Source organism: Bos indicus, chromosome 18, assembly GCF_029378745.1.
Source record: "Bos indicus isolate NIAB-ARS_2022 breed Sahiwal x Tharparkar chromosome 18, NIAB-ARS_B.indTharparkar_mat_pri_1.0, whole genome shotgun sequence".
Lineage (NCBI taxonomy): Eukaryota > Metazoa > Chordata > Mammalia > Artiodactyla > Bovidae > Bos > Bos indicus.
In genome coordinates this window covers 18,894,050-18,920,465 of record NC_091777.1, presented here as the reverse complement: position 1 = coordinate 18,920,465, position 26,416 = coordinate 18,894,050, and the positions used below count along the sequence as shown (strand labels likewise).

The window sequence follows — 26,416 nt, the reverse complement described above, 5'->3', positions numbered from 1 at the left end:
GGCCCTTAACGCACTGTTCACCCCATCAGGAACTCTGTTCTCTGTCCTTTTCCCTGACTTCTTCCTCCTCCTCCAGACTCTTGGCCAGACCACCACTGGGACCCTCTGATTTTTGGCCTCATTTGCACTATAGTTTTCCTTCTCAGGATTGTTCAAAATGGTAATTAAATAATTATTTATGTGGCCATTTAGTAAAAAGTCAGCCTCCGCATCATAGAACAAGACCCAGCAGGGAGAGACTGTGGTCCTTCTTGTTCACTGTCTTATCCTCAGTTTGGGCACACAGTAGGCATTCAATGAATAAATGATGGTTGAATAAACCAACAACAGAGGAGTGAACTTACTTCCTGGGGGGAAACTAGGGGTTCGTCTTCCCTCTCCAAAATGACTGTTTCTTACAGGCTGATGCAAATTTTTCCAGTGGAGAGTGTGATTCTCAAGTTATTAAAACGGTAAACAGGGACTTCCCTGTGGTCCAGTGGTTAAGAATCTGCCTTCCAAAGCAGGGAACATGGATTGGGTCCCTGGTTGGGGAACTGAGATTCCACATGCTGCGGGCAACCTAGTTGGAGCACTGCAACTACTGAGCCCACGCTCTAGAGAGACTGTGCGCTGCGACAAGAAAAAGTCCACGGGCCGAACAGAAGAGCCTGTGTGCCCCAAGGAAGACCCAGAGCAGCCGAAAACAAACAAACAAAAAAGCTAGCAAACAAAAGAAAACAAAGATCACAAATTCCAAATTGTATACATTCAGGTGTCATTTAAGTGTATGCATGTGTGTGTGTGTGTAGTGGGAGAATTTGGTCATTCGGTCACTTATTGCAAAGTAACTCTAGAACAACTCTGGAGACTTCTCGAGGATACCAGTGTAGAGGTCAAAACGAACCCTATCTCATGTTACTTTATTGCCTTACCTTGTTTTTTTTTGTCACCCACAGCCCCTTTTGCATTCACCAGACTGTTCTGGAGTATGCTTGCTGCTTTTTGAAGCTCAAGGAGGAACCTCATTTGCTGTGTGTCTGGGGATACATCATTAGAAGCAAGCCGAATTGGAGGGGAAAAGGTAGCACCTTGGGTGAGAGGCGCCTGTTCTCTGGTGAAGTTGCCCATTTATGTGAGCAAGGTCTTGTGCTGTGCTGTGCTATGCTTAGTCACTCAGTTGTGTCTGACTTTTTGTGACTCCATGGACTGTAGCCCACCAGGCTCCTCTGTCAATGGGAATTCTCCAGGCAAGGATACTGGAGTGGGTTGCCATGCCCTCCTCCAGGGGATCTTCCCAACCCAGGAAAAGAACCCAGGTCTCCCACATTGCAGGCGGATTCTTTACCATCTGAGCCACCAGAGTCAAGAATACTGTAGCCTATCACTTCTCCAGGGGATCTTCTCGACTCAGGAATCAAACTGGGGTCTCCTACATTGCAGGTGGAGTCTTTACCAGCTGAGCTATCAGGAAAGCTCTGAGCAAGGTCTTACCTGTTTTCAAAAAGGTTAACTTGTATTTTCTTTTACATTTATGATGGCGGCTCCTTACGGTTTACAAAGGGTTTTTCCCAGCCTCTTCTTTGGGTCGGGCAGAAACAGCTGCCCCTTGGCAGATGAGGAATTTCTCATGGCAGGAGGGGCCCAGACTCTTGGATCCCCTGTAGGAAGTTAGGCAGGTGGGACACAAACCATCACCTGAAAATGACCTTTTTCTGCTCTCAGGTCTCCAAGGCTGATAAGGAGCAGAGCCCAGGCGGCAGGCAGCTGGCCCTGCCCTCAGCTCAGTGCCCCTTGAGACCCTTTCAGTAGGAGTTCCCGGAGTTTTGCTGCTCTGGAATTTTCCTTAAAAGATCATTATTTCTGGAAGGAGTTAAAAAATGAAACAAGCTGCTCAGAAAGCGGGCCGGGTGAGGCAGGGAAGAGGTGGGGCTCCCTTGGCACCCTGACTGCCACTGAGCTGGGAGAAGGCAGCCAGGTCTTCGGTGGGGGGGTGGGCGTCGGGACACGAACGTGCGCGACAGCGACGCTGGGGACGGTGATCAAAAAACTTTGTGCACGTCTCCAGGACCCCTAGCCCTTGTGCATTAGTGCCCTCGTGGATAGACTATCGCCTGCCCGCCCCTCCCCCCCGCCCCGCTCCTGTTACCCCTGCCTCTGCCCTCTGGACCTTCTGCAGTTCCCCAGGGTGGAAAAAGGGCAGCGCCGCGGGTCTCCAGCCAGTCCTCCCTGCCCGGTGACCCCTCCTTTCCTCCAGCAGCCCCTTCCCCACCGCGCGTTCCTTTTGTCCACCCCCTCCCTCTCCCGGCTCCCGGCTGGGCACTATCCGCAGTCTCCAGCCCCCCAGAGAGCCCGGGAGGGCGAGCCGGGGGCTGTTCTCCGCCCCCTCCCGCTAAGAGAGGCAGCCCGCGGCGGGGGCACCCCGGAGCCGCGGCCAATCGCCCCCCTCCCCCAGCGTGTGCCATCTGCCGCCTGTCAGCCTCTCTCCGCGGGCCGCGATCCCAGGCGCCGGCGGGGGTGGGGAGCTGCTGCTTCGGCCCCTCCTTCCTGGCTCCTGCCCAGGCGCCTCGCGGCCTCTGCCCTCGCTGTGGCCCTTGGCACCTCTTCCCCTCCTCACCCCGGCCGTCCCTGGGCTGCGGGAGGCGGCTCCCGTTCCCCTCTGGGAAGGCCCAGAGATGCTGGACGCTCTAGGACGCAGGAGCTGGGGAGGCAGCGACCCGGGGCGGGGGAGGCAGCCCTCATGGAGGGAGGGGCGGCTCTCAGGGCCTGAGTCCCAGTCAGGGGACGGCTCTGCCCTGGCCCCTCTCAGGACACTCGCTATGGGTCTCCTGGTGGCAGGGTGTATGCCTCGGAGGCGTCGCGTTTCGCTGGTCGCCCGACTCTACCTCGGAGACGGCCTTGAGCGCGCTAGCTTGGTTTTCTCCCTGGATCCTGCCTCAAGGCCCATCCCAGCTAGCCCCCCAGCCGCTGGGGAGGTGGGGGTGGCATCTATCTCTGCTATCAGCCCAGCATGGGGTCGGGACCCGGAGGCCCAGAGAGGAGAGCGGGGCTGAGCGGGACTTCGAAGCTCGCCGAGGGGGCGCGGGCCCGGCTGGCGGGCGGGCTGGGAAACTGCGGGGCGCAGGCGCCCTGCTTGGGGCGGGCGCCGTTGCCCGGCCGGCCCCCGCGCGGCTTTCGGCGGGCAGCAGGTTCTTCCGTGAAAGGTTGCCCTGGGTAACTCGTCTCCGAGGGGACACAGCCCTCCCCTCTCCAAGTGGCAACTTATCGATCCGCGAGATTGATAACCCTCAGCGCCGCGCCGCGCACTCGCTCCGCTCTCCCAGCTCTGGGGCTCGCCGGCCCAAGGTGGCGCCACTCGCCCAAGGAAGGGCGGGGTGGGCTGGCGGGAGATGTCAGGTCCTTTTACCCACCCTGAACCTGGCCTCCTGCAGCTTGTGGGGGACGGAGGAGGCTAGGAAACGGTTTAGGGGAGCCTCTTGGAGATGACTTTTTCTAAATCTGAGCTTTTCCCCTGGAGGCTCCGAGACCTAAGCCTCGACCTGTTCAAGAGCTGCTAGGACCCGAGGCGCCCCCTAGTGGCTGGGGCAAAACTTTGTGTCAAGTAGGAGCTGGTCTGTTTGTCAATCTCGGGAGGAGGAAGTGCTACTGCAACGTTTCGGGGCTAAGGTGTTTCTTTACAGTATTAGCGAAGAAACGTGCAACCAGACGCGGGAACTCTACAGATTCAGGTGTTGGGGTGAAAAAGATTTAGCCCAGTAGAGTAAGAGTTTCTGGGTATGGGGCAGGAATGGTCTTCAAACACCGATTGATGGGCAGAATCTGAGAAGGAAAAATCAGGTTCAGGGATAATGCATATGCGTGGGGTACAATTTGCAGAGCTGGCAGTGCCAGGGCAATTCACCCCAGTGTGCTCCCTTCCCCCCAGTTTCTTCACTTTTTGCAGTTTGTGATGCAAAGGTATCTTGGCGAGCTTGACAGCACGCGTGGGCCCTGTATGTGTTCCCTCCTCCCTTCCCCGGGGCCGCCAGCGCCGGAGTTGGGGCCCCGCGTGCGGGTGCGGTGCCCGCGCCCGCGCCGTGCCTGCCGCCGCCGCCGCCGCGGTCCGGGTTTTGCGGGCGGCCAGAGCTGTATTTCCAGCGCTGTCCATCGCTCGGTGCTGTTGGCCCTCTCTCCGTCTGATCCGAGCCGGAGCAGTGCGGGGCGCCCCACGGGATCAGAGCGCTCCCCCGCCGGGACTCCGCTCCTCACATCCTCCTGCTGGGACCCGGCTACATTTCCAGCCAAGCCTGGCTTTATTATGTGTCTCTGCAGTGCAGCCCCAGCAGCCGGATCGGGAGGAGGAGAGCCAGCGACCACAAAGAAGACAGGAGCGCAAGGGAGGCTGGCGGGCGGGCCGGCGCCGGCTGGAGCGCGGAGGAGCCGGGGCGCAGCCGCCGCCGCCGCTGCCCGGGAGGACGGGAGCCCGGCCGCCGCCTGCTCGTCCTCCTCCTCCGCCGCCGCGGCCGCCGCCTCCCGCCTCTCCGAGCCCCTGGTCCATGGAGGCAGCTAGCGGGGCCGGCGAATTGGCACCGGCCTGGGGATCGGCTGCGCGCCTCGCGCTGAGCACCGCAGCCCGAGGGCAGGCAGCGGCGGCCCGGCGCACGGGCTGAGCGATGCCCGGGGCACGGGCGCGCCTGCCTGCCGCCGCCTGAGCGCCCCCGCGCGCCCCTTCCTCCTCCGGGAGGCCGGCGCCGGACCGAGCCGAGAGCCAGAGAAGGGGGCGTGAGCCAGGGGCCCCGAGCTGCGGCTTCCTAGCGGCTGCGGCCGTTTCGAGCCCCCCAAGTAGGCTGAGTTGAGGGATCCCCGTCCCCATCCATCATAATCTCCAAACCCGGCGTTTGGGCATTTTAAAACCATTAATATTTATTATTTTTTTGGGCGGCAGGGGATAATTTGAAGGCTTTTTTTTTTTTTTTTTTTCCCGGGGGGTACTGAGCTTCCGCGCTCCAGACCGCCTCTCGGTCTCCTCCCCTCCTGAGACCCCCTCGACTCCAGCCCCGTCCCCCCTCCTCAGATGGGTTCATTGTGAGCTCCGCACCGGGCTGCGTAGCCGGACGCCTGCAAACTTTGCACAAAAATCCGGCAAGGGGCGGAGGAGGAGAAGGAGGAGGAGGGTGAGGGTGGCGGTGGGGTGGGGGAGGGAGGGAGGGGGCCGCAGGGGCCGGGGGCCGGCGGGGGGTGGGGAGGAGGAGGGGGGCGGCTTTTTTTTTTTTTTTTTTTGCATAACTCGGCTCGGCCGAGTGGCCTCCGGACTCCCCGCGCCGCTGGGACCGCCGCTGGGACCGAGAGCCCCCGGCTGCCGCATTGCAACAGGCAGGGCCCCGGCGCGCCCCCCGGGCCTCCCCCCGCCCCGGAGCGGCCTCGGCCGGCCCGGGCCGCCCCCCCCAGGGAGGCCGCCCCGGACCTGCGATCCGCTCCCCACAGCTGCCGACCCGGCTGCAAAAAAAAAAGTTTCCGAGAGGCAGGAGGAGGAGAAGGGGGAGAAGGGCAGCCCGGAGCGGCAGGGGGCGGCGGGGGGAGCCGGCCGCGGAGGGCGACGGAGCGCCGGGAGCCCCGGACATGTCCAGGCGGAAGCAGGCGAAGCCGCGCTCGGTGAAAGGTGAGCGAGCGAGGCCCGGCGGAGGCGCGAGCGAGCGAGGAGGGAGGGAGTGAGGGAGGAGGGACCGGCGAGCGGGCGGGCGGCCGGGGACCCAAGCGAGCGAGCGGAGAGGAGGAGGAGGCGGCAGAGGAGGCGGAGGCGGAGGAGGAGGAAGAGGAGGGGGAGGAGGAAGCCGCGAGCGGGAGGCGGAGGCGGCGGAGGGGGCACACCGCGGACACCCTAGCCGCCCGGACCCTCCCCGGGCCCGGCGCCGCCGCCCGCGGGGGACCCGGGCCTGGGGGCGCAGCCGAGGGGCCCTCGCTGCTCCCTCCGTGCGGGCCCCGGGCCCGCGTGGCCAATCAAGGGGTGCGGGCCCGACTTGGCGGGGATTGCGAATCTCGGCGGCGGCGGCGGTGACGGCGGGCGGGCGGGCGGCGGGAGGAAGGAAGAGGCGGTGAGGACCGGCGCCCAGGAGGCCGGTAGCTCCGAGGCCGCTCTCGCTGGGCCCGGGGCCTTGCCGCTTTTCCTCTGTCCACGCCTTGTCGCCCCGGGACGCCGTGGTCGTCGGGCGTTGCTTGCGCGCGCCCCGGGTCCCCGCCCTGGTCGCCGGGGGCCCCCTCCCTGCCCGCTGCCCAGGCCGCCCTCCCGGCCCGGGCCCCCACACTTCCTGCCTCCTCCACCGAGGCCAACCGGGCCGGGAGCCTCCGCCAGGAGTTCATTGTCTGAGCAGCGCCGGCGGGACGCGGGTCCCCAGGGGAGCGCAGCGGCTGCCGCGCGCGCCCCTCCGCCGAAGCTCCCGGGACGCTACCCCGGGCACCTACATTCTCGACACCTAGGCCGGCTTCTCGAATCGGATCCCCAGAATGCACACTTTTGAGGACACACACACACACGCGCGCGCGCGCGTACACACACACACACACACACACGTCTTCGTGTCCTTGCCTCGCTTTCTATTTCTACCGAGCGCCTGCGGCCCGAGCGGGCCCCCTGGAGAGAAGAGGCCCCCGGGGAGATGCCGCGTGAGGGCAACTGAGCTCCTCCCTTGCCCTTCTTTCCCCACCCGCTGGCCTCTCCAGGCCTCGCCTGCTGCTTTGTCCCGATTCCAGTGCCCCCGGGTGGGTGCCCGGCCTCCCGCCCGCGCTGGGAGATGATAGAGGAAGGACAGGATGAGAGCCGCTACATCTCTGGAGCCAAAAGTCCCGAGGCCCTTGTCCTCTCCCAACTCCCTTGATGACCTCTGGCCCGAGCCCAGTTCTGCTCTGAAAAGTTCATTTCCTGGAGGCCTGCGCGGGAAGGCGCAGGGGCCTCTGCTCCCTTCCTGCCAGCCTTGCTCCAGGCTGGAATGGCTGGGACTGAATCTGGCAAGGAGGGTCGTGGGACACCCGCCATTGCTCTCCTTCCAAAGTCCCAGGAGATCGCGGGCACTCAACAGAGATTCTCCTTGTCATGTGAGACGCGGGCCAGCTCAGTCCGAACTCAGCAATCTGGCTGCTCTCTTTTCCTCTCTTTCCTTGAGAGAAGTTGGTCTTGTTCCCCTCACCCTGGCAGGCATCCTAGTCCTGGATAGCCAGACCTGTTCCACAGAACTGGAGGGTCTACAGGGTGTTCTGGTTGAAACCAGAAGAGACAGACCTCAAGAGCTGGATAGGAAGACGGTAGATGTTTGTTCTTGTGCTGAATAGAAGGGTTCTCGGCCTGAAATAATATTTGATTTCTTTTCTCTTTCCCTGGCTCACTGCTCACTCCTTCAAGAACCACTTAAGGTGGCCCAGAAGAAAATGTACAATTGGAGTCTTGTTGGAAAAGGGATTTCTATCTAACTTGGGCAGTTGATTTTGAATTAAATCTGTGTATTGAAGCAGATTTTTCACAGAGGAAGATGCAGAACTTTTCCACCTCTAACCCGAACCCAAGCCTCCATACCTCCTTATTTCAGAAGGCAAAGGTAGAGCAATTTGCTGGGAGCAGATGGGTGGGTGTTTCAGAGTTGCTGGAACCTAATTCTAAAACCACTCTGTGTATCTCTGAGAAAGACTCAAGAATCAGACTGCAAACATTCATGAAATGAGCTTGGACGTGATTTGTAATGAATGTTTCTCTCGATGTATATATATATGAACGTATATAGCAGAGAATTCAAGCTGATCGTTGTTTTGTTGTTTAGTCACTAAGTCATGTCCTACTCTTTTGCGACCCCATGGACTGTAGCCTGCCAGGCTCCTCTGTCTATGGGTTTTTCTAGGCAAGAATACTGGAGCAGGTTGTCATTTCCTTCTCCAGGGGATCTTCCCGACCCAGGGATTGAACCTGCGTCTCCTGCTTGGCCGGCAGATTCTTGACTCAGTTGGTGGTGGGGAAGACAGCAAAGTGGGAACAAGGCCAGGGTAGGCATTTTGAGAAGCATTGTAAATATCAACCACACAGCACTGGAGTCTGAGATCCTGTTTCTTCCCTCAGTTCTTTGCATTTTCCAAAAGCAGCTCCAACTCGTGCCTCTCACCATTTCGCCATTTATTGAGTTTATTGGGGTGAATAGGGTGGAGATGCAGCCACTTATTCAGGGAGGAATTAAGAGAGAAGATAATTTGAATAGATAAGAGTTACAGCACATGAAGGATTTATTGCTTTTCAAGAACTGCCTCCCCTCTCCCCCCCAAAGCAATATTCAAAAGTGTTTGCTTGAGTGTGGACAGCTCCATACCAAGTGTTTAAAATGACAAGGTCTTCACCCTTAAAGATGCTTCTTAAGGAACAGTGGTGCCTTTTAAATTGTATTTGATTTTATTTTGCCTCCATCGCTGTGTGTCAGGGTTAAAGTAGAGGCATTGTGGACTACCCTAGCCCGCGCATTCTGCTGTGAAAGTCGCTTGACGGTATGGTTCGTAATTGATCTCGGAAATGTGAAAGCCCATAGCAGGAAGGAAAGACAGAAATATAACAGTTTCTAATGGATGCTCAGAAAGTATGATTTGAAAGCACGGCATTGCTGCTTTGAAAATCAAACAGGCCTTGGTGGGGGGGTTTCACTTCCCACTCACAGACACAGCCCCCCTTCTGGAGTGGGGTCACTTGTCCCCCTCGGGATGTTTGTCCTTCTTTGGAAAACCCGGGGAGCATACCCAACAAATAGGGAAGGGGGCCGGGCAGTAGGGCAGTGGGGGGAATAGCCTCATTGGTTTTCAAAAACCTTGTGATTTAAAAAAAAACCCATACATACCATAAAACCTATGAATGTTACAAAAGTCACATTTTCTGACCGATTTTCCCCTCCGACACTATTCTCTCCTTTTCTGTTCCCCGGTGGTGTGGTGTGGCTGTTGTGAGATGATTTGTTCTCTTTGATAATTTTGGCCTCATTCTCCGGGGCTGTTCCCATCGCATCTCACTGATGTTATTTCGGCTGATGATATCAGGTGGTTTGTTAACCTGTCTCCCTGTACCCACACTGCCTCTTCAGATCCACAGAACAGCCTCTCCATTTATATGGAAAATTAGCACATCTTTTTTTTCCCAGGCTCTGGTTTAAAACTTTTGAATAATTGGTAATGCTGTTGATTTTTCTCCATTGAGCAACTGCCTCTTAATTACAGTTCTTAATATTAATTAGCACTCAGGCTGTGTCCACGCACCCCCAACCCTGACATCCTAAAACGACCCCCAGTGACTTCTCTGTGCTCCCTTCCCCTGGTCTATCTTCCGCTCCTGCCAGCCTGTAGCTTCTCCAAAGTCCATCTTATAAATTTGGTGGTCTAAGGACTTGGGAACAGTGTAGTTCGACACTGCTTGTGTTTCCATGGAAATAATTGAGTTGTAATAAATAGTGGCATTCTGAGGTTACAGGTTTCTTGATTCAGCTGAGACCACGTACAAGTGTAAATTGTCGAGATTTGTTTGGCTAAATGTACATGATCTTGTAGGAAGGGCAAAACAAATGCTTTATAGGTTCTTTAGCTTTCTATGTGGATTGGGACAGCTAACATTTAATCCTAATATTTAATTCCCCCCTCCTCAGTGAGATCACTAACTTCCAGCTTTGGAGGGACCTGTCTTAGTCTAGAAAACATCCTTTATGTGTAGTAATTGCCATTTAGATTCTTCCACTTCTTTCATGCAAAAACTTAATAAGCGATACAGTTTAACTATGTGTCTTGGACAGGAGTGTCCTGCTAAATGTTTAACCATAAGGTGCCGAGTGTGCATTGCATGAAAGGTGCAAGATGCCGGTGACTTTACAGTTGTGAAGAAACTGGGTAAAACCAGCCTGGCACTGTGGTGGCCTGTTACAGCATGGTAACAGAGGAGGAGGAGGCAAAACCATGGTAGGAGGAAACTCGAGTGCAGCGTCTGACATAGCATTCCTAGCTGGAGACTAAAGCTGCAGGTCTGGTTCAGTCTAATAGAAAGTTGCAATAATTGCTATATCGGTAGCCAACTCTTAAGCTGGTGGCTGTGGAATTCTTCCCCTGATGTAGGATTTAATAGTCTGGCAATTAGATGCATTGATTTCTCTTAACTGTTCATTTGGATGTGTAAACCAAAGAAACCCGCCACTGCTGCAGACAGCTGCCTGGCTCTTGGAAAAAAGGCTGATTTAGGTCATGGTGGTAGGAGGATGGATTCTTCAAGGCGGTGTTGGGGCCAGTTCCCTCTTCTTTTGGCATTTCAGCCCATTTTGCAGTAAAATGAAGAGCACCTGTTGTTCAGACAGTGTTTAAAAACCAACAGCGGTGTCCCGTTCTGTCTGAAAAGTAAACACACCCTCTTTTGCTGCAGACACGTATAGAGTAACATTTCTGTCTCTGAGTGATTGGACTCACTTGCATATTTTTGGCAGATGGTCGGTTGGGTACCAGAGGGAAAAGTCAACAGAACACCTTGGCTCCAAGTTCCAGAGGGACCTCTTGCCGGAAACGGAGTGAGTTCTCTCTCCCCTTCCTAGGGGCCTGGTGTTCCCTAGACCGCAGTGGCTCTGTCAAGCCCTGAAGAGATATGGGACATGGTATCTTGGACCCCTTGGCATGGTGGCTGTGACTTCAGTGGCTTGGCGAGGGGGTAGATAATGAACCCTTGCAAACGTTAACACCTCTTAACTCCCTGCTCCTGGACTTGCAGGTTTCTGTAAGTGTCACTAACTTCTTTTTGCAGGCATCTAAAACTGTCTTGAGGAGGGCTCTCTGTCCTCATGGCCCTATTTTTTTTTTTTTCCCTTTGTTTAAACTGAGGTGGATGGGTGGGTTTAGTTAACTCTTTGTTTGTCCGAAGTTAAGATGGACTTACCGTTCCTGGACCTTTGGTATTTGTGAAGAATATTATCTTCACATCTTGAAAATGTTTGCAATGGATATCGGGGTTCCTTTCTTATCTCTGGGTCCAGGTAATTACAACAGAATATCTTGAAAACTGTTAGTGGGCTCCCTGTTACCGTGAGTAGCTGGGGAAAGCCTTGATACACCTTGATTGGTGAAGCTGACAATTTCTGCCATTTCTGCAAATGTTCGAAAGGGCATTTTGTGTATAAGCATGTTAGTCGGTAATCAGAGTAGTTTTACACCCAAAATGGACTAATTAAGTCTGGATTGGTTATATTCTGCTTGAAGTTTTTGGTACTGTCAGCTCCCCCTGACTGTGGGAGGGGTGGGGAGGACAGTGAGGGAAATGCTGATGGAAACTTTTGATTCATTGCTTACCTGCGGGGATCGGTGGCAGCCAACGATTGGGGTTGTACACTCAGTAAATAAAAATACTTTATCTCTTTCAAGGAGCGCCAATTAGCTGATTGCTCCATGTGGCTGTCTTTAAGGAGAATGCTGTCTTACCTATCTTCTTGTACAAAGGTTTGATTTTTAATGTCTTGTGAAAAGGATTCTCTTTGTCTTGATTGATGTCAGGAATAAAAGCATGATGGTAATATCCCTTTGAAAGCTATTGTATTGTCAGCCCTGGCTGACAGCGGGAGGGCCTCCCAGCGTTATAGATTAGCGCTGTGAAAACACTGACATTTTCTTTGTTACGTTGCTGTTGTTCTACTTGCAAAGTCAATTACACAATGTCGGAGCTCAGTTACAGAGTTGACTTTGGAAGTAGCAATGTCTTTTCATTCTCTTCTTAAAGATATAATTTTCCTGTGTGGTTGTTGTCATTGTTTTTTTTCTTTCTCTCTTTCTTTTTGACCTGCTTCCCTCTGGTGACCACCCCCTCTGCCCCTCAAGAGTCAGAACGCATTAGCTAGGCAAACACATTCTGGCTTCAGTTGTGACAAGTCAGATTCTAAGATTGCCACATCATTATCCCTGAATTCTTCTGCTCATTCACATTTCAGTGGCTTCTTATTGATATAGTGACTACAGCAGCCAAGATACATAAAAAGCCCATCAAATGAGATTACAGTATTGATAATCCCTTATCAAGTGGGTTGCTCTGGATTTAGGGTCCTTGCGCTGAGTGTGTGAGTATACTTATTCTCTAAGTTCATGTCCGACTCTGTGACCCCATGAACTGTAGCCTGCCAGGCTCCTCTGTCCTTGGGATTTCCCAGGCAAGAATACTGGAGTGGGTTGCCATTTCCTTCTCTAGGGCATCTTCCTGATCCAGGGATCAAACCTGAGTCTCCTGCATGGCAGGCGGATTATTTACCACTCAGCCATGGGGGTAGCCTTTGGGGTCCTTAAGTTTGGCAAATTCTGTTTTTTTTTTTTTATTTTTTTGCTGACCCAGGTTGAACCAAGTTCCTGGGCTTTTGGGAGCACCCCTTCTGCCCCCCAGCAAATAGTTTTTTTTTGCTGCAGAAGATTTATAATAAACATTCTGATCTCACAGGCCAGGGCTGGTGAGTTTTGGACGTAGAATCCTGGATGACATCTTTATCTCGTAAGAGAACCTTGTAACCCACCCTTCTCCCATTACAGATGGCAAATGCGAATTATAAGGCTCTCCAAGGTGCCTTTACTCTGGGTACCCTTGAACTCAGGAGTGATTTTCATCCCTGTGTGAAATTCTGCTGCTGAAAGGGAGGCAGCCTTGACATGTCCAAAGCTAAAAGTGGTCAGGGTGGAGGTTTTTATTTACACTCCCCCTACCAGCATCCCTGCCTTCTTCAGGAAGAGCAAACCGGATCTCTGAACTTGGCCGCCAATGAGGCAGCTACCTGAGAGTGGACAGGACTCGCCACTGACTCCAGATGACACAGGTGCATCGGGAAACTCCGGCCGAGGACTCTAATTGTGGGCCCCCGAAGTTGTTATTATGAACTGCCAGACAGGAGACTGTGTTCGCCAGCAATTTGTCAGGACTAATTTTGTTTTTCTCCAATAATTGAAAATTAATGTCTTGAAGTGAAAGCAGATGTTCATGTCATCTTCTGAATTGGGATATAAAATGGGGCTCTGTAGATGGGCTCACTAATTTAACAGTAATTTCCCTCTCGCAGCTAATGGGGGTGTTGGAGCTGACGTCACCTGAGGCCAGAGTTGGGGGGTGAGAGCATCAGCTGTACCAGTTGTGCTGGCTGAGGTGTGGGAGCCTTGGTTTTGGAGGGAGAGCATGTAAATAAACTTATTTCCTGGGGCTGTGAAACTTGAGAGAATTCATTAGTTTGAATGCTCATGCGTGCAAGAGATGTTTATTGAGATAATTCAAGGCTTTATGCTGGAAAAGATGAGGAAGCCTGGGTGTAGGAAGACAGTGGATTCCTATAGGTTAGAGGATCCTGGGTTCATTACCATCACCTGGAGAGAGAGAGAGAGAGAGAGAGAGAGAGAGAGAGTGTGTGTGTGTGTGTGTGTGCATGCGTGTGCACGTGCAGTTGTGTCTGACTCTTTGCAACCCCACGGTTGCCCCACAGGCAACCCCCTGTAGCCCACCAGGCTCCTCTGTCCATGGAATTTTCCAGGCAAGAACACTGGAGTGGGTTGCCATTTCCTCCTCCAGAAGATCTTCCTGACCCAGGAAGCGAAACCACATCTCTTGTGTCTCCTGAATTGGCAGGAGAATTCTTTACCAACTGTAAAACTGGTTAAAATTGTAGATTCCCACTTTCAGAGCCTAGAGATGCTCGCCTAGCTGGTCTGGGGTAGGGACTAACCACTTTTCATTTTCTTCCCTTAAAAAAATTGAGGTAAGATGCCTGGTGACTCAGATGGGAAAGGATTTGCCTGTACTGCTGGAGACTCGGGTTTGATACCTGGGTTGGGAAGATCCCCTGGAGGAGGTCATGGCAACCCACTCCAGTATTCTTGCTTGGAGACTTCCTTGGACAGAGGAGCCTGGCGGGCTACAGTCCTTGGGGTTGCAAAGAGTCGGACACGACTGAGTGACTAACACACACATGTGCTGCTGCTGCTGCTAAGTCACTTCAGTTGTGTCCGACTCTGTGCGACCCCATAGAAGGCAGCCCACCAGGCTCCCCCGTCCCTGGGATTCTCTAGGCAAGAACACTGGAGTGGGTTGCCATTTCCTTCTCCAATACATGAAAGTGAAAAGTCAAAGTGAAGTCGCTCAGTCGTGTCCAACTCTTAGTGACCCCATGGACTGCAGCCTACCAGGCTCCTCCGCCCATGGGATTTTCCAGGCAAGAGTACTGGAGTGGGGTGCCATTGCCTTCTCTGACACACACACATACGTGGTGTAAAATTTACCATCTTAACATTTTTAAGTGTCAGACTCAGTGACTTTAAGTACATTCACATCATTGTGCAGCCATCATGAACATTCATTTTTAGCCGACAAGCAGGTGGTGGTGGTGGGTTGGGGGGATCTTAGCCTATCACCCTCCGAGGAGGCCATCAGTTCAAGGTGTCCGTTTTCCAGGGAGAGAGGAGAAACAGAGGCTCCGAAGATGCAGTGACTTGGAGAACTGGTGATGTTTTTCCTTGCTCCAGTGAGAGAGGGGAGACTGGTGTGCTCAAAGTGCACATCAGGGCTCCATCAGGGCTGAGATCCGGGCAAGACGGGGTGCTTCGGAGCTGTTGAGGGATCTAGTGACAACTCTCAGGATAAGAACATGCGTTCTCTCTCCTTGGGGGCACCATTCCTCTGGAGACTGAGACTGGCAGATGTGAGGTTGGCCCATGGCCCCCACACCTGCCTGCCAGGACCCAGACAGCCCCTCTGACTTAGCAGCCCTACACACTTCAGGCTGGTTTGTCTGCGATGGCGCAGGGGAGGGATAGCTGTTGTGGAATGGCCACTTAGTTGCCTTGGTTTGCAGTCCTAGAGCGCCTACTGCCTCTGACCTGCTGGCTTGGGTGCTACAGACTCTTATATTGTTCTCCCTGAGGTGCCAGCCACCTTTCCTCCCCCACTTTTTCCTGTAATTGAAATCTGCCCTTTCGTTACCTGGGCATGAATTATTTTTTTGCAGCGTTGTCATTCCCTGTCCTGCTGTGAGGTTTATCTCTTCTGTTGATCCTAATTAAATAAAACATACTGTTCACCTAACTCCTGTTGCACTGAATTTTACCTGCCTGAGGCAGAGTGATGGCCATCTGGGCTGGGTTAGGGAGCAGGGCATGGCTGGATAAAGGAGCTGGCATGGTAGGGGCTGGTACATAAGGCCTGGGTGTACCCCCTTGGCCTGGGGGTGGCTGGCAGGACCCCATAGCTGCCAGCAACATACAGCATACTTCTGGTTTCTGAACTTGAGCTATTGCTTTGTCCTTAGCCCCATGAGGCTGCAGGTCTGAACCTGGGAAGAGGAGAGACAATCACCAGCTCCAGAGAATCCCCAAGGAGAGGGTGAGGAAGGAGACCAGGCTCCCAGGGTGGGGGGGATGAAGAGAAGGGGCAGGCTCTGGTCGCCTGGGGTTGAGGCTGCAGTGAGCGCTGGGTTCCCTGGGGAAGCAGGAGCAGAGTGCGTATTCTCAGTGCTCAGGACCGCTCTGCAGATGCCCTGTCTCCTCAGGGAGAGAGGGACAGCCAGGGGCCTGGCACATGTGATGCGAAGATTCAGACCTTTACTATTTTTGCCTTTGAACTTCTCAGAATCTTGAAAATCCCAGGTTGAAGAGGAACCTCGGAGGCCACTTCCTTCAGCCTTCCCATGTGTTTGTGGCATCCTGAGTCCATCCAGCCTGGACTCACACATTTCAGTCTCTGGGAGCTCACTACCTCTATGGCACAACTTGTGCCTTTTTAGCTTGAATTTCCCATGTTTCTCTTTCCATGAAGCTGCAGTCCGCCTCCTGTAATTTAGGTGCCATGGTCCTGGGTCTGTCTCTTGGGGCCACAGGGAGTAGCTCAAAGCTCCAGTCCCCAGGGCAGCCCTGTTAAGAGTCAGCAAAGCTGGCCTTGGTCTACTGGCCCAGGGGGAGAGTAGCTTTGCATGGGATGCAGTCAGCCTGGTGGGCTTCCGGGAGACCATGCTCACTTACAGATGACTGCAGATGACCTTGTCTTGGGCTTCTGAGTCCTTGTGTTTAAATAGATTTGTTAGGTGAATGAGTAACTGTATAAGCTATTGAAGGAATGAATGAATGAGTAGACAGGTGAATGAGTGAATTGTGAACAAATAACTGGTTAAAGACTAGATGAATTCCTAAATGAATGAGTTAGTGAGTGAGTGGGTAAACTCACAGGAACATGTCACAGTCCATCTCTATGTAAAGAAGGCTGAGCACCAAAGAATTGATGCTTTTGAATTGTGGTGCTGGAGAAGGCTGAGAGTCCCTTGAACAGCAGGGAGATCAAACCAGTCAATCCTAAAGGAAATCAACCCTGAATATTCATTGGAAGGATTGATGCTGAAGCTGAAGCTCTGATACTTTGGCCACCTCATGGGAAGAACCTCTCACTGGAAAAGAAAGACGCTGATGGTGGGAAAGATTGAGGGCAGGAGGACAAGGGGGCCACAAGGGATAAGATGGTTGTATGCCATCATCAATCCAATGGACACGAGTTTGAGCAAGCTCGGGGAGATGGTGAAGGACAGGGAAGCCTGGCGTGCTGCAGTCCATGGGGTGGCAAAGAGTCGGACACGACTGAGGGACTGAAAAGCAATATCTTGATGGGTGACTTCGGCTCCTGGCTGGCATCTCTGGTGGTCTCTCCTGCCTCCTTCCCCTCCTCCGGAGATGCTCCTCCTGGAGGACTGGGAGCCCTCACACCCCCCCGGGGCTGGGATGCTCTCTGCCTATTCTCCCCCTTCACCCTTAGCCCAAGGGTGGGTGGGTATGTAGTGCTCTCCTACATGTGAGATTGTAGCTACTGTGGCAATCATTGTGCTAGTTTGTAAACCACTGTTTTCAAAGAATAAAAGCAATATGAGATTTTCATACTAACTTTAACTACAACAGAACTTTTAACTGAATAAACTACTCCCTCTTCCTGCCACAGTCCTAAGGGGGCTTCAAAGTGGACATATGTGACCCAGCTCAGTGCTGGCCAGGACTCTGCGGTCCCATCTCCACTAAGTGGCCCTCGGGTCCTTCAGCATCTTTCAGGGACGGTTTGTCCCCACATAGCACTAGGAGTGAGGGATGGGTTGGGAGAAGGAAGGAGGAAAACAAGGTGTGTTTGCAGGGAAAACTGCCAATAAAATAAAGCAGCATGAAAAAGAAAGACCCCTGTATCACTGAAGGTCTGTGTTAAGACTGACTTATTTCTCTCGCATGGGAGGGTTGTGGTTTGGAGGAAGCATGCTCTGTGATCTTGGGCAGGACAGTGCCCTATGTGGGCCTCAGTTTTCCCATCTGTGAAATGGAATGGAACTGGTGGGGCTAGCTAGCTGTCTTACATGGTTTAAGATTTTAATCCCCGGAACATAAGAGTGGGAAAGCACAAGATGCTTTGGCTTTAAAATAATACAAACTAGAAAGATATTTTTAGGTCTTTTCATGGTATTTTTTTTAAATGCCTTTTTAAAAAGCTATATATTTAATTGTTGACTGTGCTGGGTCTTGGTTGCTGTGCGAGGGCTGTCTTTACTTGTAGTGAGCGTGGGCTGCTCTCTAGTTGCTGAGCGCCGGTTTCTCCTTGCCGTGGCGTCTCTTGCTGCGGAGCACAGGCTCTGGAGCATGCGGGCTCAGTAGCTGCAGCGCATGGGCTTACTTGCTTCTACATATGGAGTCTCCCTGGACCAGGGACTGAACCAGTGTCCTCTGCATCGCAGGCAGAGTCGTAACCATGGGACCACCAGGGAAGCCCCTTTTCAAGGTACTTTTTAAAGTGACCTGTCCACAGGGTGAGAAGTCTGAAGAGGCAGATCTGGGGGATCCTCCATCAGGGCATCTGGATCCTTTCTTGCTCCCTGGGTCCTGTGGTGGATTGAAGGGAACGTTGGATAAGAGAAGACATGTCAAGGGCTTGACTGTGATGTCAGTGTCTTTTCACGTGTCTGACAGTTCAGCCTGAGGTGTCCCTCGCTCTTTTGGCCCCAGGGCCTTTGCCAGGCATCCTTGGAGTAGGCTGTCTCGTGCTCCTCTAAGCCAGGGGGCAATGTGGACGGAGAATGTCCAGGCCCCACATATGCCCATCAGAGCCACCAGCACGGCTGGCCCGATGCTGGGGAGGGTGTGGAGGGGCAATCGTGGCCAGGCACTCGCCTGTGCCAGGCCCTGCTTTCAGCTCCTCCCGCCTGTCCCCCTACTGGTTTCCTGATTTATCTCCGTTTCACAGATGTACAAACTGAGGCCCAGAAGTCCCTTGCCCAAAGTCACATGGCTGGAGGTGGGCAGAGCTGGGATTAGCCCAGGGCCTGAGTCAGTAACCATTACCTTATAACTGCCCAAGGATCCCCAAAAAGACAACAGTGAAACTCATGCTTTCTCCATGGGCTGGAGGAGTCCCTGGACCCTGGGAAAGAGAGAGGGTCACGAGTGAAGGCAGGAGGTCTGTCCTGCTCCCCACCCATCCGTGTTCTCTCCTTGTGGGCTGTCAGTATCCGCATCTTTAATAACTGATTTACACATCTTCAAAAATAATTTAACCCCCTCCTCCCCCAGAGATGAGCTCTGTTATCCACAGTTCTCTTTCCTCCCAGACCTCTTCTGTGGTGAATTTATGTGAAAACATATGTATATGCACCGACGGATATGCAATTTTAAACTTAGATAGTATCATATACTGGTTGGCTATGCTTTCTGTTATTTGTTGTTTTCATGAAGCAGTGAGTTTTCAGTCTTGGTTGCACATTAGAATCATCTTAGACACTTGAAGAAATAACATTACCTGGGACCCACCATAGACGAAATAAGTCAAACTTTCCGAGGATGGTCCCCCGGGTGTTTTTTTTTTTTTTTTTTTTAAGCTTCTAGGGTACTTTGGGTGTGCAGCCAGAGTTAAGAACCATTAGTCTAGGAGACATCATCATGTTAGTGTCGCAGACTATTCCACTTTAACAGCCATAATGCTGTAGGGTGGGTTCTTAGTCCTCTATTGATGGATGTTTAGTTTTTTCACTGTTATAAACAAGGATGCAGGTAACATTCTTGTTTATAAATCTTTGTGTTTCTTAGGCTAGATTCCTAGAAGTGGACTTGTTAAGTCGAAGAGTGGTCACTTGTAACTTTTGAAGGATATTTCTAAATTGCTCTCCACAAAGGATGTACCTTCAGTACCAGTGTGTGAATACATGTTTCTCCTAATCCTTGTCACATATTATAGGTCCCTTTTTTCTTTTTCTTTCGCTCTCCTTCTCCTTCTTTTCCCTACTTTTCCTTTTTGCCAATCTGGCAGGCAAGAAATAGCCCGTTGTTTTAATTTGTACTTTCCTGATTACCAGTGAAGTTGACCATTTTTCTTATCTTTATAGGATACTTCTTATTTCTTTAGGAAGGGGAACTGACAGCACTCTGAATGTGGAGCATGGGGGAGTGAGCTTTCCTTTCCGTCAACTAGTCCTGTAGTCGTGTCTCTTCTTTCTTCCATCAAACATCCATCTACTCATCTGTCTTCCATCCATTCTCCATTCATCATCTATCCATCTTGTCATCCATCCGTCCTCCTCTCCCATTCCTTTTCTTCCTTTCCATTCCTCTGTCCCATCCATCCACCCATCTTATCATCCATCCATTTTCTCTCCATTCATCTGTCACTCATCTCTTCTCCACCCGTAATCCTTCCATCCTCTTCTCTCCTCCCCTCTTTTCCTTCACTTTCCTTTCTTCCCTTTCCATCCATCCATCCATCCATATCCCGAGTGTCTTACCCTAGTGAATATGTTAGCCTGGGCTCCAGGGAGGCTGTAGAGATGAACCGGTGGAGGCCATGCTGTCAGGGAGCCCACAGTTTGGAGTGGACACAGAACCCTGACCAACCACAGGACCCGACAGGGCAGCCCAAGACAGAGGTGCAGGTTGAAGGCCAAGAGAGGTTGGAGGAGTTCCTTTGACAGGAGGAATGAGGCAAGACCTGGAAGAGGGGATAATGTTTGATTTGGGCCCAGAAAGATAGAATTACAACACCCAGAGCAGCTCCCGTTTCATGAGCCCCCCTTGTATGCAGGCACTGGGCTATGTACTTTTCAGGCAGTATCTCATCTCAACACTCATTTCTCACCACTCAGTTGGGGGCCTTAGGCTATTTTTTTTTTAATCACAAGACATAACAGATTTAGAGAAGCATCATCTGAACTCCCTTGTCATGTGAATGGTCAGACTTTCCCAGAGAGGGTGAATCAGATATCCAGGGTCATACAATGACCTTGTGGCAGAATTGTGCCCAGGGGCAGGACAAGAATGAGCTGGGGAGATCTTGCTGCTGTCACTGACCAGGGTGTCACTAACCAGGCCAGGGTCTTTCTTGGGAACCACCTGGACCTCCAAGCTGTGGGGAGTGTGGGGGGATTCTGAGCTGGCGGACCTTGACTTCCACTTCTTATCCCACCCACTTCTTCACCATGTGAGCCTCAGTTTCATGTTTATGAAATGGGGGCTCCCCTCCCAAGAAAGGTGTGAGAAGGAGCTTTGTAAAACTGAAATGGCCATCTGGATGGTTGCTGTTGGACTCACACTCTGGAGCGGCCTAACCTGGCCATTCTCTCTCTCACCTGTATGTGTGCTTAGAATGCAGTGCCAGAGAACATGTGCGGGAAACACCAAGCTTTTAATCTGTCCCCTGGAGGTGCCAACAGGTTGTGAATGCGGTTTCTGTATGCCTCATTCACCCCACCTCACCAAGGACAGCTGCCTTTTTAAAGGGGTGCACTGGCCAGGCACATGGAAGGGGACTGTGTGGGCTGGTATATGCCCCAGAGGGGGTGTGCATGTGTCTGTATGTGTGCCAGTGGGTATGTGTGTGTGCGCACACATGTGAGTCTGCACATGTGTGTACAGGTACGCACACATGTATGCATGTGCATGGACGTGTGTGTGTGAGCCCCAGCCTCCACAGTGAAGAGATTCTTGTTATTGCTTGCATGGTTCAGACCATCAGCACAGGGATAGAGAAAATGCACATCGATGACAGACTTTGCTCATGAATTTAGTTTATATCCATTCACTGGAATACTTTTGGAGCACCTATTAGTATATGCCAAGCACTGTGCTAGACTTGACTTTGCTGAAAAAAAGAGGCAAGTTCTTTCTCCTTGCTAAGATTCAGTTGACATCTGTAAAATCCTGGTTGTGAGTGTGAGAAATGAGTTTATATTCTTGTTTCCCAAAATGTATTCCAGGATTTTGTTGATGTTCCACCAAAAGAATAAAAACTATTTTTTCTGGCCAAATACATTTGGCAACCACTGCGTTCAACAGAGTTACACGTTTTAAACACTTTCAGGGCTTCTCAGAGTTTTAAAATACTAACGTGGGATTCTCTCAGACCTGTCAATAGTTTCTGACTTTCAAACTTGCTTGTTCACTTGTCCTGGGATCGCGTGACCTGGGTCCAGTTTGGGTTTCTAGGCTTTGAAGGTCTGCTGTCGTTTACTAGTTTGCTCATTCATTCGTTCATTTATTCACCTAACGCAAGTTTACTGAGCACCTACCATGCACCAGCCACTCTTTGCAGTGCTTGAGGCCACAACAGCGAACAGACAGATGTTTATTCTAGTGGGGCGAGAGGCCACCGACAAGTCCATGAGTCAATAACAAGTTCTGGGAAACAAAGCAGGTCCTGGGATAGGCAGGGAGTGGTGAGGAAGGCTGTCCAGACAGGGCCATCTGGGAGGTGACACTTGAGCCCATGGTGATGGAGGGGGACGGCAGGCTGGAAGCCTTGCAGCTGGTGCTTTGGAAGGGCTGAGGGATGTGTAGGGGGGTGGTCCTTCCCTGGACCACTTTTCCAGAGAGGGTGAAAGCTGGCAGGGCACCCCACTGGCCTAGCCCTCTGTGGTTTCTATGGCACAGTCAGACCTCAGAGAGATGCTTCTCTGAGTGGTGAGTCAGTCTGATGGGGCTGTTTCTGAGCAAGGGCGGCTTCTGCCTCCCTATCTCCCCTCTAGGAGCTTCTGAACCACGGAGTCCTGTCTCAGTGTAACCCTGCCCAAGTCACCACGGAGGCCTTGGAGGGTCCTCACCCTGCTGGCTGCCTGGCTGCAAGCACCACCTGGCAGAGCTTCTGCCTGTCCCAGTCACTGCCGGGTCCCCAGTGCCTGGCACTGTACCCACATTCCCATCCCCATCTGACAGATGGGAAAATGAGGCCAAGAGGCTCCCACAACCCGTTGCCTCAGAGGCCCAACCCTTTTCCAAGCCAAGGTTGTGACCTCAGGCTGGTGGGGTGGGCAGGGCAGACACTTCTAGGAAGGGAGGTGGGATCTGGGGGCCTCAGGCACCCTCCCTCCTGGCATTTGTCTGCAAACCTGCTCGGTGTGACTTGGGTCCCGGGAGATGAGAGAAGGGGAATTGGAAATGGAGAGTAGCGAAGGAGAAAGAGGTCGGGTCAGTAGGGGAGGGCCAGGAGATCCGGGGGGGTGGGGGCGGAGGCAGGAGAACAGATGGGGAGGGGGCATGAGGGAGGGACCTCGGGGCCCGTCCCGCCCAGCGAGCCTCGCCAGCCGGCCAGGCGCTTGGGAACGCGGCCCCTTCCCGGGCCCTCGTCTGCCTGCCCCGCGGGGCGGCCCGGGGACCCCTTTGAGGCGGCCGTCCTGGGAACGCGTCGGGCCGCCCCCCGCCCGGGAGGGCTCCATGGCTGCGGCGCAATAACTCAGGCCCAGGTTTGGGCACAAAGCGGCCGCGGCGGGGGGCTGGCTGGGAAGGCGCGGGCTGCGGCGCTCGCTCGCGCTGCCCGGGTGGGGCCGGGGCTTGTTCCGCACCGCGGGCCGCCCCCGCCGCCCGCCCCTCGGAGTCTGGGGCTGGCCAGGCCCAGCTGGCGCCCCCAGGACTCCTGAGTCCCCGGCCCAGAGCGCGGGGCGGGCAGCAGGCGGCGGCGTCTAGCCCACAGCCGGGTGCCACCGGTGGGTGGGCTTCGGCCCCCGCTGGCCAGATGTGCGCCTTGGAGGGTTGCGGGGCGGGGGCATCGGTACCGACTGCGGCGCAGATTGGCTCGCTGCTTTGGGGCGGAGCCGGGAGAAGGCAGTCGATCGCTGTAGGGCCAGTCCTTGGATGTATATATACAATAAATAAATAAGTGTCCTCGATTGCTTTTGAGCACTTCACTTTTAACTTCAGAGCAGCCCTGTGAGGTGGTACTGTGATTATCCCCCTTTCACAGAGGAGGAAACTGAGGCACACGGTGGCAAAACTAATTGCTCAGTGTCTCACAGCTGGGACGAACAGGACTTGTACGCAAGGCCCCAGACCCCATCGCCGGGGCGCCTGTGTGGGGATTACGGGCGTGGGAGTGCAATTCTGAGTTTACTTATATATGTTGAAGAAATTACAGACACAAGCTCTACAAGCACAGGTACTGATTCTGGGTTTCACTCACTCTTTCACTTACTGAATGGGTACTTTCTGACTTCGTTCATTCCCTGGATGTGTGTTTCTGATTCTGGGCTAGATCTTATTGTTGGGTGCTCAGTGCCAAGTGAAAAGGGCTGGGTCTTTGCCTTCAGGGAGCTTGCAGTTTAGTTGGAGGTGGGGTAGTGAGACTGACAATAAAGAGTGAGCAGTTACACTCACTCTGCAGGTGGGGTGGCCTGTAGGTCCTTTCTGGGGAGTCCCCTGGCAGGCCCCTGGACCCTGAGCTTGAAATCCCTGGAGGTATGCACGACCTCTGAGCATAGAGTGGCTCTAGAGGGTCTCATGGGCACCTCCAAGTACCCAGGGAGGAGGTGGGAGGGGCACCTCCTGATTTGCCAGATGAGGAAGGGTGATCCAGGGAAGCCCGTGACCTGGCCTTGGCTCACACTGCACATCTGTGGCAGTAGTTATTAGGCTACTGATTTCCAAGATCCCCGTGTTCCACAGACAGGGGTCCTTACCCCCAGGCCCTGTCTCTAATATTAGGGCCCATGTCCTCTGCACAGACTTAGGGCTGGAAGTGGAGGTACGTACTGATGCTTCGTTGCTGGCACCCAAATCCCTGAGCTGTCCCCATCCTTCTGGCCTCCAGCCAGGCCAGTAGAAGATAGCTGCCTTCACGCACCTACTGCATCCACAGTGCGGTCTGAATCGGATAACTGAATGGGCTTTATTCTGAATTTTGTGTCTCCACTGCCTCAAAATATCTGTTGTTCTGGCTTGCCCTGGGAGTGCAGGCCTGCTGTATGTTCCGGGTCTGAGCTTGGTGTAAGGTTAGACCTGGCCTCAGACCTCTCTGTGCATTTCACCCTGTCTGACTTTTGTTAGGAGAGTTCCAAGTGTGCTCTGTTCTATGGACAGAGGTCTGGCAGGAGGGGGTAATGTTTACTGAGGCTTGGTGCTTGCTGAGCGCTTTATACATGTTTTATCATGAATACCCTCAACAGCCCTGTGAGCCTGGTCCCATTACACTTGCCATCCTACAGGTGAGGATGCATGGTGGGTCAGCCTGAGCTTCGAGATTTTGTGTCATAGCCCGGCTGCCTGACACCAGGTGCCCGCCCTCATCACTCCCAGAGCCACCTTCCTTCCATACTCTTCCCCAGGAGCCGGGCTGGGAGACAGACCCATAAACAGTGATGAACTCTGAGGCTGGTAACACCCAGCTGGTGGCCAAGTCCACACTCCCCCACTCTCCTCCCCCACTCCTGCCTGCCTGGGCCTTCTCCTCAAGTTCAGCCTGGGGAGAAGCAGCTTGCACAGGCTGGGGCAGGAGGATGGGGCCAGCCCCTGGGAACACTCGGGGTGGCTGGCTGGTGGACAGGGCTGTACCTGCTTCCTGGTTTCGTCGGAACTGCACAGCCAGGCTGACCCTCTGTTCTGTCGGGTGGGAGGTGCTTACTTGCCGCATTCAGGGTGGGGAGTCCTTCCTTCTGCTGTCCCCCACCCATCCCCAGGCCCCAAGAGTCCAGCTGGCCCAGCCCAGAAATCTGGGATGTGGTGGTTTGGCATGGATGGCCTTGCTGAGGGAACTCAAAGATTTAAAGGGCCCTGTCCTCTGGACCTCTCTCTGGTTCCAGTCAAACTGCCCTGTAAGCCCAGGACATGGCTGGTGGGCCTGCATCTTCCTCCCCACCAACGTTTTCCCCAGAGCTTGGGTTTGAACCCAGGGCAGGAGCCCCTCTAGGGGTGGGTTTCCAGGCAGCCCTTTAGCAGATACCCATCGTAGCCAAGAGGCCCAGGAGCAAGCAAGCTTGCCCTCCCTTCTGAAGTCCCTCTCTCTGGGCACCGACCCTCTGCATTCCCTGCCCTCCACCTCCTCCTGCTCAGGCTTCCTGGAACCCAGGGACCCTGGAGGTTTCTGGGCCATATCGAGTTGCCTGGGTGGTTGTTTCCTTTTTTTTTTTTAAGGCCACGCAGGGTGGAGGAGCTGGGAGAGAAGCCGATGATTGGGCCAGGGCCAGCCTGGGGTGGAGGCTGTCTAGAGCCCGTGCCTCCCAGAGTTGGGCTGTGGCCCCCAACCCCTACCTCAGAGGGGCCCAAAGCCTGGCCTCCCCTCCAAGCTGGGACCAGCCCTGCCTGGCATTTCCTGTCTCCCTTCCTTTCATTTTGCACCAGGCTCCCCAAGGGCACCCTGGGGGGCGGGCGGTGGGGCCCACTCTCACTCTTCTCCCTGGTGCCCGGGGCCTGACTTGACCTGATAACGCCACAAACCTGCTGGGCTTCTAAGGGTGGGCTCCGCTGGATTGCTTCTCCCCAGGTTGCCCCTCCTGGCTGGACTGTTGGGCCAAGCTGGGCCCACCTTCAGGTCTGAGCCAGGAGGCCAGGACTGATGGAGAGCCTTGTAAGAGGGCTCCTTACAGACCCCCGGTGGGGGGTGGGGCTCTGGCAAAGGCCGGGGGATTATGGGGAAAATGGAGCCCTTGAGACCAAGGGGAGGGGGCAAAGGAAGGACCTCTGGGGGAGTAGGAACCTGGGCTAAGGCCCCTTGGAGTTAATTCTGAGATGATTTTGAGAACCCCCAAACCCTTGGCAGCTCTGCCCTGCCCGCCCCCAAGGCCCACCACACACACGGTTCTGCTTTTCCAGGCATCCTCCCCTGGTCGCCTCCCTCTGGGTGCCTCCTGAGCTCCTCGGGCCCCTCCCCCAGGCCTCCTGGGCCCCCTCCTTCCTCCTTGACCCACTTTAGTCCCCTGTTGCTGGGGGAGGGGAGCACGCAGCCGGCGGCTCTGATCCTGGCTGCCTCCCCCGGCATCCCTTGGGGCGGGCTGTGGATGGAGCCAGCAGGCTGAGCCGGCCTGGCCCCAGGGACTGGCACACAGCGTGCTCCGAGTGGCAGCTCCCTGCCCCCTCCCTGGACAGATAGTTCTGGACAGCTGCCCCTGCCCCGGGCCCCTGGGAGGCCCTGCCAGGGCCGGGCTCCGGTTTCCCCCAACCCCAGGGAGCTGTTGCTCCAGAGGTCCCTCCTACCACCGCCTCC

The 26,416-nt window shown here is 54.1% G+C and overlaps 1 protein-coding gene across 2 annotated transcripts in view; it reads left to right on the top strand.

Annotated features, from left to right (window-relative positions):
* Positions 1 to 5,257: 5,257 nt before the first annotated feature.
* Positions 5,258 to 26,416, top strand: part of ZNF423 (zinc finger protein 423) — a 345,953-nt gene continuing 324,794 nt past the window's right edge. Inside the window, exon 1 of one of the 2 annotated variants that reach the window (XM_070770526.1) lies at positions 5,258 to 5,617. In XM_070770526.1, coding sequence (XP_070626627.1) covers positions 5,578 to 5,617 — 40 coding nt within the window. In that variant the 5' untranslated portion in view covers positions 5,258 to 5,577. Of the gene's footprint in view, positions 5,618 to 10,483; positions 10,515 to 26,416 lie in introns of those variants that run through there. The other variant, XM_070770528.1, reaches the window with a different exon arrangement.